Source organism: Gossypium raimondii, chromosome 8, assembly GCF_025698545.1.
Source record: "Gossypium raimondii isolate GPD5lz chromosome 8, ASM2569854v1, whole genome shotgun sequence".
Lineage (NCBI taxonomy): Eukaryota > Viridiplantae > Streptophyta > Magnoliopsida > Malvales > Malvaceae > Gossypium > Gossypium raimondii.
This window is the reverse complement of record NC_068572.1, coordinates 59924142-59937156: the sequence shown is the minus strand read 5'-3', so window position 1 is coordinate 59937156 and position 13015 is coordinate 59924142. Positions and strand designations below refer to the sequence as shown.

Genomic DNA, 13015 nt, shown 5'->3' with positions numbered 1-13015 from the left:
GACACTAACCCCCGGATTGATTTGGATCTAAGGCATGTTCTTCCACTTGTCGATGGATACTGATTTATTATATTGATCATCGAATCGTTGCTTAGAACTTGCTAGCTAGTTTAAAAAAAAAACTCAACAACCCGATAACTAAAATAAAAACTTGCGAATAATTCAATGAATTAAATAAAGACTTTTGAATAATTTCGTTGATCATTTTATAAAATTTGATGTTAAGTAACTAAAATATAAAGTTAGTAATAGTTTATTGACATTTGGTATTGTTTACCCTTATATTTTATATTGATATCTATAATAATTAAATTGTTAAAATATTTATTGTGTACAAAATTATGATAGTAAGTAGTTCTCTCCTTATATAAACCAGGCTTGATGATAAATTTTGCCAATGTTTGCATGTTTTGTCAAAATAGTCCTAATTGTATTTTTTAGTCTTTTTGGCTATCAACTTTTATTTTTTAATATGTTTTTCTAACAAATTTAATAAATAAATTCAAGGTTTCAATCTTTCTTTTATTTCAAAAAGTTTCAATCTTTCATATGTTTGTTTACGGATAAGTTTTTCTATTGAGTTAATTTTTTTAGATAATTACGTTTATTTTCTTTAAATTAAGATTTTTTAATTTAATGTATTATTTATTTTATTATTTTCACATATAATTAGCTTGTTGGGTTATCAAAGTAATAAATTACATCTCATTAAAAATATTCCACATATGAAATTCCACATCATCCCTGTTAACTTTTTTAACTGTACTTTCATTAAATCTATTAGAAAAAATAGATTGAAAAAAGCCAAAAAATGCTCAAAAATATAATTAGGGCCATTTTGACAAAACATGTAAAAACGTTAGTGGCCAAATTTGTCATCAAACCTACAAACTAGGGTGGCAAGTATAGTGAGAACTTTTAAAATAAGAATCGTGATAACAAAAGTTATCTTAGCCATTGAATCAAGATAAATGGTCCTAAGCCTTAGGTTTTGTATTTATCTTACATTGTTAAAATAAAACCAACAACACTAGATCTTTTCTTCTTTTTATTTTCACAAGTAATTAAAGTATCAAGGTGAAAATAATTGATAATATTTACTTTTTTTGAAAAAATAGAATAATAAGCAAGATATCAAGGTTATTAAGATTAATTAATTTGGGTATTAGGTGTTTATTTTTCTTGATTGAAAAATTGGTCAACCATTTCATTCTAAAAATGACCAAATTTTCAATCAAGAAAAACAAATATCTAATATCCAATTTGATTAATCTTATTAACCTTAATCTCTTGCTTTCCATTCTGTTTTTTCAAGAAAAAATAAAGTAAATATTATAAAAAAATTCACACCAAAACTTCAATTACCCAATGAAAAGGAAAATAAAAAGGAAAGAGATTGAGTCTTACTTGTTTTATTTTGATCAATTTATTTTAATCTAATGGTTAAAATCATTTTAATTCTCGCAATTTGCATTTTAAAAGTTTCCATTATAATTACTACTATAATAAACTTAATTTCAAATTACTTATTCAAGTCTCTTTGAAATTTAATTGTTAACATTATATGATCACATCGATTGGTTCGATGTTTAGATTTAAGTTCGAGTTTTGAGATTAGTTCATAATAGACATTTCTAATTATCACATAATGTTAGAAATAACAAATGCTTTTTTAAAATTTACTTTTCCATTGATATATTTACATTGTTTTCACTAATTAAAAAAATACATTATTTATTTTTATATCATATCAAATTAAAAGTTAAGTAAAAAAAAGATTCTACTGAATAATTGTGATTTTTAAAACCATTGCTTTATTTTATTTTTGTTAAATTCAAAATCTATAAATACTTTATTATTTTTAATTTGATAAAATAAATTGCAATATTTTTTACACTTCCCTAATGTAAATATTTTAATGATATCTATAGATTTATATCTTAGTAAATTCATTAGTTAAAATTTTTAATTTTATTATAAAATTCTCATCAAATAGACATTTTATAAAAATCAGCGAAATGATTTAAATAAAAAAAGCTGAATAATAAATTCATACAATTTACATAAATATGGTAAATATTTAATACAAAATCTAATATCTGACATTCATTCCTTTTATAAGATACAACATTCATATAAAAGGATCCAGGTTGAATATATACATGGTATGTAATTAATTGTAGATTAAATATGTAGGAAATGAGCTGGATATATCTTAGCTGTAGATTTAATTTGTTTGGTAACTTCAACTAACATTTTCTATTTTAGAAATAAATTTTATGGTGTTAGCTGGATAGTAAGATTGAGATTCTCAGAATTTTAAGATTTTAAGTTTGAATTATATCTTACGTAAATGTGCATGTTTTTCTTTAAGTTTGTTTTGATTATAGTAAGTTAATTTGAGGTTAATTAGTTGTTGAATTAGTTATTAATTTAGCGCTTGTAATAATTGATTTTGATTGAAATTGTTGATATAATTATAACTTAAACAAATTTTACTAACTCTTATGCCTAAGTCCCTTAATCCTAGTAAAGTAGTGGACTTTAGGCCTATCTCTTGTTGCACTACTAGAGTTTGGGGACTAAGTGATTCCTAAGCAACCAAAAAGTCTAGCTAACTATTTGCTGAGTCTTATATTACGACAATTTATAATTGAGGTTAATTACGTTAATTAATTACCTAACACTAAAAATGACTAAATTGCAAAATAGACAAAACTAAACAATTAGCAATTTAATAAACAACATCGGTTGGTTGACTTTGATTTTGCTGATTAGTCCTTGGATTAGGGGTCTAAAAAGATTAAACTTTTAGTTGACTCAATTTTACCTCTCAAACACCATTTTACCAAATTAGATGATTTAGTTCGATTTATCTCTCGACCTCACCAAACTAACTCGAGACAACCAATTTGGTGCTCAATAGGATCTCATCTTGGTCTCACCTATCTATGTTTTCCCCTAGAGGCGTCAATTCTAAGTTTTGAAGTTTATTTAATTTAGTTCATTTTTTATGATTTAGTCCCTGTACCAAAAACTGACCATGCAACATTTACATCAACTAATCGCCATAGATTCAACTACTCATCATCATTCCAATACAAGCAACAACCCAACATATATTCAAAGTATACATTAACATAAGCACAAATATCGGATTAAAAATATGGTCAAAACATCCACTGTGGTTCTTTCTCGCTTCCATTCAGGAATTGTGATCCTTTACCTGTTGACAAATTAAAATCTTGGAAACATATTCAATGATATCCTTTTTCATTCTTTTCCACCAATAATAGGGTTTCAGATAATGATAGATCTTATTACTTCTAAAATGCATAGCAAACATGCTACAATGAGCTTCTCAAAGTATTATTTGTTTCAGTTCATCACCCTAGTTACACATAATCCACCTTAAAATCACATGCTCCCTTCATTGTCAACTTCAAATCCGTTTTTCTTGCCATCTTCCACTTGTTCATCTTTCACAGCTTGTAACATAGTTGGTTTTACTTTTAACTCAGCTATCAATATCCCATTTGACTCGAATTTCATTCAAGCATTCATTGCTTTCAAAGTTGTAAATGGCTTTCTATTCAAGGCATTAGCTACCACATTTGTCTTTTCATGAAAGTTTTTAAAAATAAAAATAAAATTGTTAAAAGACAGATCACAATTAAAATATAAGAAAATCAATATGATAAGAGTTTGGTCAAAGGTAAAATCTCAATTTTGATTTATGGTATGATTATCGATGCAAAGATAAATTTCATTATTCAGTTATGAATTGGTTATAGTTAACAACAATCGCCAGACAACCAATCTTTTCTTACCGTTTCAATAATCAAAACAAACACCATTAATTATTCCCCTTATCAATAAATAACCTTATAACGAGTATTTAGGATTTTTTTTTTTGCTTGGCCATACAAATGCCTAGGATTTAATTGTTTAATTAACCAATAATGTCAATCGTTAAAATAAATTGGCAAATATTTTAAGTTATCAAAATTGAATTCAACATTCAACACACTTGAATATTTATAATTAAAATAGAAGATATGCAAATAGCCAAGAACAAAAAGAAGAAAAATCAATTAGATTTCATAAACTTTAAGAATAAAAACTTCGTTTTTAATTTAATGCGAACCAAAGGTAGGTAGATGTCTGGAAAATTTGAGTTTCAGTCCCTTGTTTCATCGCTAATAAAATTGTAAAATTTATATTTTAACCCTTTAGAAATTTAAAAATTATTAAGGAATTTTTTGTAAGGGATAAAACTAGAAGATAGGATTAATATCAACACATGTAAATTCATCAGTAAACTATTACATGTTTTATGTTTATAAAATTAATAATTTTATTATTTTATCTTTTTGACTCCGGTTTCTTGATGACAACTTGAAGTTGTATGTCTTTTCATTGTATTAAGAAAATTATTAGGTTAATATATCATTTGATATCTAATTTTTTATCTTAAATTGGTGCTTAAGTTTGGCTTTGATGTTCAATTTGGTATCTAGAACAAATAGCATCATTTGGCCCATTGAATAATTAACATGCATATTCTACTAAAAACCAAAGGTACTTAATTAGAACAAAAAAATTAAAGTACTAAATTTAATATTAAAACCAAACTTAAGTACTTAATTAAAATAAAACTCAGATATCAAATTGAAAACTCAAATTCAAAAGTGAACTTTAAAGTCAAAACTAGATTTAAATTCGGACAAAAGACTTAAATACCAAATTGAATTTGAAGCCAAATTCTGGTACCAAATAGAATATTAACACCAATTTATTTTTGGACGATTAAAATAAAAAAGTTTTTAAATTTCGAGTCAGAGTATACCTGACAATAAATAATAATCATATTATTTTACCTTCTTTGACTTAAATTGCTCAAAGATTTTACCTTTTTAACACTCCCTGCACACTGTCTCCTCCTTCTACGCTTCAGCGTTGAAGAAACATTGAAGTTTTTTGACAATGAGCAAAGACAAAGGGAAGCAGATAGTGGAAGAAGAAGAAGAAGAAGAAGAAGAAGAAGAAAAGAAAAAGAAGGAGGAGGAGGAGGAGGAGGAGGAGGAGGAGAAGAAGAAGAAGAAGAAGAAGAAGAAGAAGCAGAAGACTGGTGTTTTGTTTGTAAAGATGGTGGGAACTTGCTTCTTTGTGATCACAAGTGAGTTTCTTTTCTTTTGAAGTAAAATTTTCGTTTTTTTTTGGAAGGGTTTTTCTGGGTAGTTTTAGGGTTTTTCTTTTGCTTTTGATCAATGAATTATTGGGTTTGTTTTGTTTGTTCTAACTAAACATTCAGATTTGGGTTATATCTTTGTGTTGTATGTTGAAATAGAAGAAAAAAAATAGTGGAAAAAGAAAGGGAAAAAAGTTAACAAAAGAGGAAAAAGAAAATGAAAAACGAAAGAAGATTAAAGGTAAAGGAAAAAAGGAAAAGGAAAAAGAAAAACAAGTGCTTTTGTTAATATAGTATTGTTAATGATGGACCGTTGGTAATTTATTCTTGTCATCTTTAGGGAAAAACTTAAGAAGCATGTAATTTATTAACAGTGAAATTGATTGTTAGAAAACTTTGTTTTAAGAGTTCTCACATTGTTGAATTATTTGAATGTGTTTTTATTTTTCATTTAGTATGGCGGATTTAAATGGCTGTTGGATTGGATTTTCTTTTATGCAGCTTGAATACTTCATATAAGTACAATAAGTTTCGTGCTTTTCTATTACGCTGGTTTCGAATTTGGAATTTTGGTCATAGATAATCTGTACTACTCCGATTTTTCGTTTATCCATGCTTGACAAGTATTCAGATAGGGGTATGGGGTGTAAGTTGATCATATTTGTATGTGAAAGTCAGTCACCCTAAATCTCGGTAACGTAATATGTATTATTGTTAAGATGGTGTGTCGATATATAGATTCTTATTTCTGATTCCCTAATAATGTATGTATACGTTACTCGTTGTGTTCTTTGTTTCCAGGGGCTGTATAAAAGCTTATCACCCCAGCTGCATTGGTAAGAAAAATAAAGTACTGAAGTCTGAAGGTAGCTGGATCTGCCGTAAGTCTTTTCTTCCTCTTTGCCAACAGTTGCTACATATACTTGTGATTTGCACTGTTATAACATATCGGATTCCTTTTAGACCTGCTGTTTAATGTTGGTCTCGATTATTTGTGTTTCCAGACAGGCATTCTTGTGCTGAATGTGGTGGCCCCCCTCAGTTTTACTGCCTCGCTTGCCCTGATTCTGTCTGTAGGCTCTGTGTTTGGGCATATGAGTTTGTGCGTCTTAAGTTGGACAAAGGACTATGCAAAACATGTTTTGAGTTCGCACTGCTTGCAGAAAAGAATGCAGAAATCGACTCCGAAGGAGTATGCAACTCGATTAATAATGGCTTCATAACCTTTTTACCCCTTCTCTTTGGCTTTAGCATGTTTTCTTTGAATTTTGTAAATGCCATGTTATTTAATATTCGGAGGCTTTTTGATCATGAAACTCTTTTTTAGTAGATAGAATTTGATGTGTGTAGAAGATTAATGAGTAAGGAAAAGGAAATCGGGAAGCAGATAAGGGAAATGGGTGCAAGGCTACGATGGGAATATCGATAATTTTGTTTTCTCTATTCTGTTAATTATGCGCTTTATCTCTCTCCTATTTGTTTTCGGGAGAATGGGCCTTTGAATTTTTCGGATTTATCTGCAGGAGAAGCTAGACTTTCAAGATCCAACGACGGATGAATTCTTGTTTAAAGAATATTTGTTGATAATAATGGAGCAAGAAGAGTTGACCTTTGATGATTTACATCATGCTTATTCGAAGAGGGAGAACTATAACAGTGGCTCGGATTATGATAAGAACAAAGATAAAGATGATGTAATCTCAATATCGGATGCTGATAACTGCTCAGATTACGCTTCAGATGATTCGTTTGACAAAATAAAGAGGTCTCGGGTAAGAGAATATGTTCGACAGGGTTCAAAGCTTCTCACTGTGATCTCATAAGGAATGCTTTCTGATGCAAATTTGTATTCTCTTTTTTCAGAAGAAACGGGAACCAAAGAACAAAATATGTGATCTTTTGAAAAGTCATTTTGCTAATACTTTGGAACCATCGATATTGGATGGAAAGCGGAATGGTGGTGAAAGTCGTTCGGTGAATGAAGATGAACAAATTATCTCAGAATGCAAGAGGCCGAGAACATTGACCCCCTATAAAGTACCTATCAAGGTGGAATATGCGGTCCGAAAGAGTTGTTATGCTTCTGTAGTTGTTGAAAATATCAAACTTGTGTACTTAAGGAGGAGCTTAGTGGAGGAGCTGTTGATGCATCCTGATACATTTGAAGAAAAGGTTGTGGGAAGTTTTGTTAGAGTGAAGAGAAAGCCTGGAAACTGTTCGGGGATGACTTCTTTTCAGCTTTTGCTAGTTACTGGTATTCTTTTATATGAAAATAGATAATCTTTTACTCTTAACGTTATATAGTCTTTTGCTATAACCTTATCCTTATTTGCATTAAATCTAAGCTATAAATATCTTTGTTTCGTAAACGATTCAAGATTATGTTAATTTTTGCAATTTTTTATCTTTTACTTCTCAGGCGTAAAGAAAACCTCAAATGCTGAGAGCAACAAGGGGATTCTCCTCGAGGTTTCTTGCATGCCGGTTGATATTCCTATCGACATGCTTAATGATGATGACATCTCAGAGGTAATAAATGTCAAGGGGATTTATCTTTTGTCGTTTTTCCAAAATGTCGAATATTGATGTAAAACACATACAAATGTAACATTCAGGATTATTTTTCAAATTCATTTCTCAAACATAGCAGTAAAGTTACTTGAATTTTAATTTCCAGCAATATATCTCTGTATGTTTCAAGCATGTGGAGTCTCATAAATTTACCGAGGGAATTTCCTTGGCTTTCTATAAACAGTTAGATGGTACCGGCATTGAGTGAATTTCCCATGATAACACCTCTTTTTGCTTACATTGTTATTGAGTGTGTATGCGTTCATCTGCACTATTTTCCCACATTTGATTCACAGATTTCAGATAACTGCTTGAGCTTCCTTGCTGTATCAGTTATCCCTTGTGTCGCATACCGATTATATCTGTTCCTATGCTATTTGGAGTCGATATGTTCATCTTAAATTCATTCCTAATGAGATATGATATTATTGTGATTTTTGGTAACTTCCTGCATTGTATGCTTAGTTGCATGATGTTGTGTTAACAGGAAGAATGCATAGATCTGCAACAGAGGATAAAAGATGGTATTATCAAAAGACCTACTGTTGTAAGTTTTGCTCCTACACGAGAAACTCCTACTTTCCTAGAAACAACTTATCCAATAACCTTTTTTTATGAGTGATTACTGCTTGTTTGTTTATATGACCACTCTATGTTCTCGGAAGGTTACTGTTCTTAGAACTACAAGGAAATGAATCCAATGGAATAAAATGGTATTCAAGTTATTGGTGAAAGTATTGTGCTTAACTCTAAAATTGTTTAAAAAGAATACGTTTCAAGGATCCATAATTGCTTAAAGAATGAGAAATGAAAACCTAGCAAAAGTCATTTTGAAGTTCGGAGGAGGCAGCTGTGAAAAGTTTGATTGGGGTTATGAATGACTAGGTTCTTTACTTATATATGATTACACTTGCCAATTTACGATTTTAAGTTCGGTTGAAGAGAACTATTAAATACTTTCCTTTTACGGATGTGGGTTTCATGTGTAAACCATTTAAGTGTAAGATATTCATTGATTTTATTACTTTCCAATTTGTCTTTTTATAAATTTCTCACTTTATCTTGAAGCAAAGCCATATGTAAATGGCAAAGTTTGAGAGTTTATTTTGTAAGATGGGTTCTTATTTATTTCTCTTAATACATATTGAATTTGGATTGATTAAAAATTCATCGCAATTGGAGAAAGGTTATTCAGAAGCTTAATCCGAACATTTTTGTTGACAGGTGGAGCTCGAACAGAAAGCCAAAAGTCTGCATGAAGATATAACAAAGCATGTAAGTATATGTAATTATTCTGATTCTCTTGATATTCTATTGAAATGCTATACATTTTTAACTTTTATTTGCATTTCGATTCCATGTATGTTGTCTCTATATTGCTTTTATTATTTTTGGGGACTTGCAGTTTGAAATATGGAAACAAATGCAATGCTAATAAATGAATGTTCTAGTGTTTTCTCATGCAAATTTGGTTATTGTTTATGTCCTTGTATATGCATGCATGCACGTGCGACTATTGAGGGAGGGGGAAGTGTTGATTATGGACATCTTAGATTTTTCCGCCCTTATGTTATATATTTAAAAGCATGTTCAGTTTTATGTTTGCATGATATAATCTGTTTGTATGCTGCAATGATAATGCTCATGAAAACTCGATTCATTCAATCAATTTGCTTTTGATTCAATACCAATAGTCATTTGAATAATCTTATGATGTCCGTGTTAGTCTAATATCTGCATCTATTTATGGCTCATTCCATTATAGATTTCTCTAATTGTCTTTGCCTTGTTTGGAATTTTATTGGCAGTGGATTCAGCGAGAATTAGTCCAATTGCAGGGTAAAATCGATTTCGCGCATGAGAAGGGACGGAAATACATATATCCTTTTACGGTGTTGTGTCATATCATAGCTATTGAATTGGCAAATAAAATTTGTGAACACGTCTTTCATTGAAGTCTTCTCGTCGAATTTTCTTACGGGACGATGCAAATCGAATCTTTCCGTATTGATTTTTATGGATTGCCTCAAACTAGTATCTCCCTTTTAAGTTCCAACTTATGTTTAGGTAGTGCCAATTTCAATAAATAATTTTACCTTAACTCTACCTGGTTTTATACGTTGGAACGATTTCTGTATGAAAGGGAAATGCTGCAGAAACCGTCTGAACAGCAGCGACTACTTCAAAAGTTGCCGAGAGTGATTGCGGAGGAAGTCGAGGTTAAAAGAACTGCTGATAGGAATTACTCGGGAAATGATTGACCAACCGGATTGTGAAAGCTGCAAAAGCGAGCTGATAATGAAGCTTAATGGCAAAAATTGGATTGTTGATTCAAGTTTTTGTTGATTCCTAACCTCATTATGTTTTATGTCTTCATCAATGGTGATTTAGATGCTATATGAATTGCAGGGTTGATTGTAGACACTGTACTGTAAATAGCATTAACTTCATATACCTGGAAAATCATGGCTGCATTCTTTTGGATGAACCATTTTTCTAAAATTGATATTTTTTAGGCATCAAAGCTTATGGTAGTGTGATATGATTTAGAAGAATCTTGTAAAAATCATGGTTGTTTGAATTGGATTAGATCAACCAGTTGAATTGGTTTGATTGGGAGTCAGTTAGGGTTCCAATTTAGAGGGGTTTCAAATTGGTTGACTCATATTTGTGGCTAGACACTGATTGGACTAGTTTTTTTTTAATGATTTATTTAATCGGATTGGTTGGATCGACGAATTGGTGACTTGACCGGTTTAATCACCGGTTTAATCACTTGTATGGTTGAGCTTTAAAAACTAAAATTTTTGGGGTGTTTGAGTCGAATAACCTTTTTGTGAGATTTGTTGCTTTGAGTCGGTCTTATATTCATTATTCATGTTTGACATTTGGGTTTAACTGAAGTATTTGTGTCGAAAAAAACCACCATCAATGTGCTTTTGCCATTTTTGTGATAAAATATGTAAGGAATTCTTTTATCACTGCTCTTGCGGATTGAACTTTCATATTAAATGTGCTTTGTTTGACATTTAATATTGCTGAAAATATTAAATGTCCCACTTTTTTCCATTAAAATGATTGTTTTCCACTAAAATGATCGTTACTAGCTGCGTTGTGTTTTGGGAACCATTAGCGAATCATACCTTTTCTCCTGATGTGTGTCATCGCAAGCACCCTCTCGTTCTACAATTTGAAACTGAACAACTCTTTTACAAGATATGTCAAATGACTGAACGACGAGGGTTTGCATGTGGTTGTTCGCTTTGTAAGTTTGCTAGCCTATTGATGTTCAATGTGCACACCATCACAATGAAGATATAAGTCATCAACATCGTCTTTGCTGTTGAGACAAGCTCCAATCATTTGTGATGCGGCACTAATGGCAATCATGTTGCCTCGCATTATCAAAAGCAGGTTTTATGGCCATCGTGTTTTTCACACGTATTGCCTTGACAAAAATGATTCTGGAAGATTGGATTACGTAATATGCCATGATGAGGTCAACATGGAATACGGTAGTTATTATTGTACGAAGTGCAATATCATATTGCATGTGAATTGTGCAGTGGGAGATTCATCTTTGTTTTATGCTATTTCACCAGAAGATGAAGATGAGAAGCCTCTTGATGTATCTTTCAACTCTACTGATGTTCTTAACGGGAATGATGCAGGAGAAGCCACGATAATAGAGCATTTCAAGCATAAGCACTACTTAATTCTAAGTGATAAATGTTGTGATGGGTGCATGTTGCCGATCTTGGCTTCATTCTGCTATTGCTCTCAGTGTGAAATCTTTCTTCATAAAGAATGTGCCGAATTACCAAAGATGAAGCCTATTTGGCATCATGATTGCCAATTATCTGCCCTTGTCCTTTCAGACTACATTTTCAGATGCAAAAAATGTAAGTTCGTTTCTAATGGCTTTGCCTATAAATGTAATGAATGTGAAGAGCACATTTGCCTTCGATGTGCAACTCTTCCTCCTGATGCTCTAACATGTCCAGGACATGAACACCCCCTTCTTTTCTATAATGATTTTGGCGGGCAATGCAGTGCTTGTGCTAACAATATAACAACGGCATTCGGCTGCAAGGATTGCAATTATTCAGTAGATCCTTGGTGTATTCGACTACCAAGTAGAGCTGGACGCGAATGCAATATATATCTTCTTTCACTCACTTATCCGGAGGTAAGTGATCATTCAAAACATCACTACTGTAACATTTGTAAGTGAAAAAAGGATCCAAAGCACTGGTTTTATCATTGCATAACTTGGGATATTTGTGCTAATGTGAAATGTGTTCTTGGAAAATATCTATTTATCAAAAAACGGGAACATCTACGAAGAAGGGGATCATCCGCACCCTCTCACATACATAAAGTATTACCTTGAATGCAGTGAATGTGGTGAGGTGTGTGAAGATGTAGCTCTTTTATGTGCAGAACGTGAGTGCAACTGTCATGTCCATTTGAAATGTATCTGATAGCATGCAGTTTCACTTGTGCAATGTCGACAGTGATACTTGATATGTACAGCTTTTTTAAATGGATGTTTTAAATAATGTAACATTGAAATTCTGTTAGGTTGGAATTTGCGAGGTTTGGAATGTTCATTGTCGTTATTTATTCTTGTTATAGTGCTAGCCATCATCCGTCCTGATTCGATCTGTTATCCGATTAAAATCAACCTAACCGATTACTGTTTATGGGTATGTAGCTCGTTACTTAGTAACTTGCATACCAAACAATTCGCCAGTATGCTGGCAAATCCATGCCAGGAGGACACGTGCTGATATTAGGGGAGGATACATGTTGGCATGAATGAGACCTATTTGAACCTAGTACGTCACATCAAAGGACCGTACCTGATAAATATGAAAATGGACCTTCAAGGGAGGAGAGAGAAACACAACCACTCAACAAATCTATAATTTCCATATAATGGGTTGTATACGTCAATAGTGATACTCGATACTACGTGCATTGATTGTGTGAGTAGTTTTGGGGGAAGGGAAACTATTGAGAACACGAGCATCGGAAAAGATATGCAAGGTAAGAAGTCACGAATCATGATGAATTTATTATTTTAGATATAAGAAATTATTTATTATAAGACTTGTAAAAAGGATTACGTAGACGATAATGAATATCAATTTTGGTTGATTATGTTGATAAAAGATATTAAAAATAAAGTTAGAATTGAGGTATTGTAGTTGTCATTTATTTCCGGTGCTTTTATTCTAAATTTATGTT

General features: G+C 31.4%; 2 protein-coding genes across 2 annotated transcripts; both read left to right on the top strand.

Moving 5' to 3' along the window:
• Positions 1-4889: 4889 nt before the first annotated feature.
• LOC105792692 (zinc finger CCCH domain-containing protein 19) lies at positions 4890-10286 on the top strand (the record flags this gene model as incomplete). Its single annotated transcript, XM_052634907.1, has 10 exons — positions 4890-5179; positions 5993-6072; positions 6196-6383; positions 6715-6963; positions 7055-7445; positions 7611-7720; positions 8250-8309; positions 8987-9037; positions 9571-9641; positions 9882-10286. Coding segments are annotated over 10 exons (1632 nt in total), but the record flags the coding sequence as incomplete, so codon positions are not given.
• Positions 10287-11141: 855 nt separating this feature from the next.
• On the top strand, positions 11142-12235 carry LOC128043081 (uncharacterized). Its single transcript, XM_052634906.1, has 2 exons — positions 11142-11951; positions 12206-12235. Exons 1-2 carry the CDS (start codon positions 11142-11144, stop codon positions 12233-12235), a joined length of 840 nt encoding a protein of 279 aa, XP_052490866.1.
• The last annotated feature ends 780 nt before the right edge of the window (positions 12236-13015 follow it).

Bases quoted from the DNA above. Each gene is read 5' to 3' on its own strand.
- LOC128043081 (XM_052634906.1), top strand. From the start codon at position 11,142: ATGGCAATCATGTTGCCTCGCATTATCAAAAGCAGGTTTTATGGCCAT. The intron at 11,952-12,205 runs GTAAGTGATCAT...TTTTATGTGCAG, and splicing joins TTTCACTCACTTATCCGGAG to AACGTGAGTGCAACTGTCAT.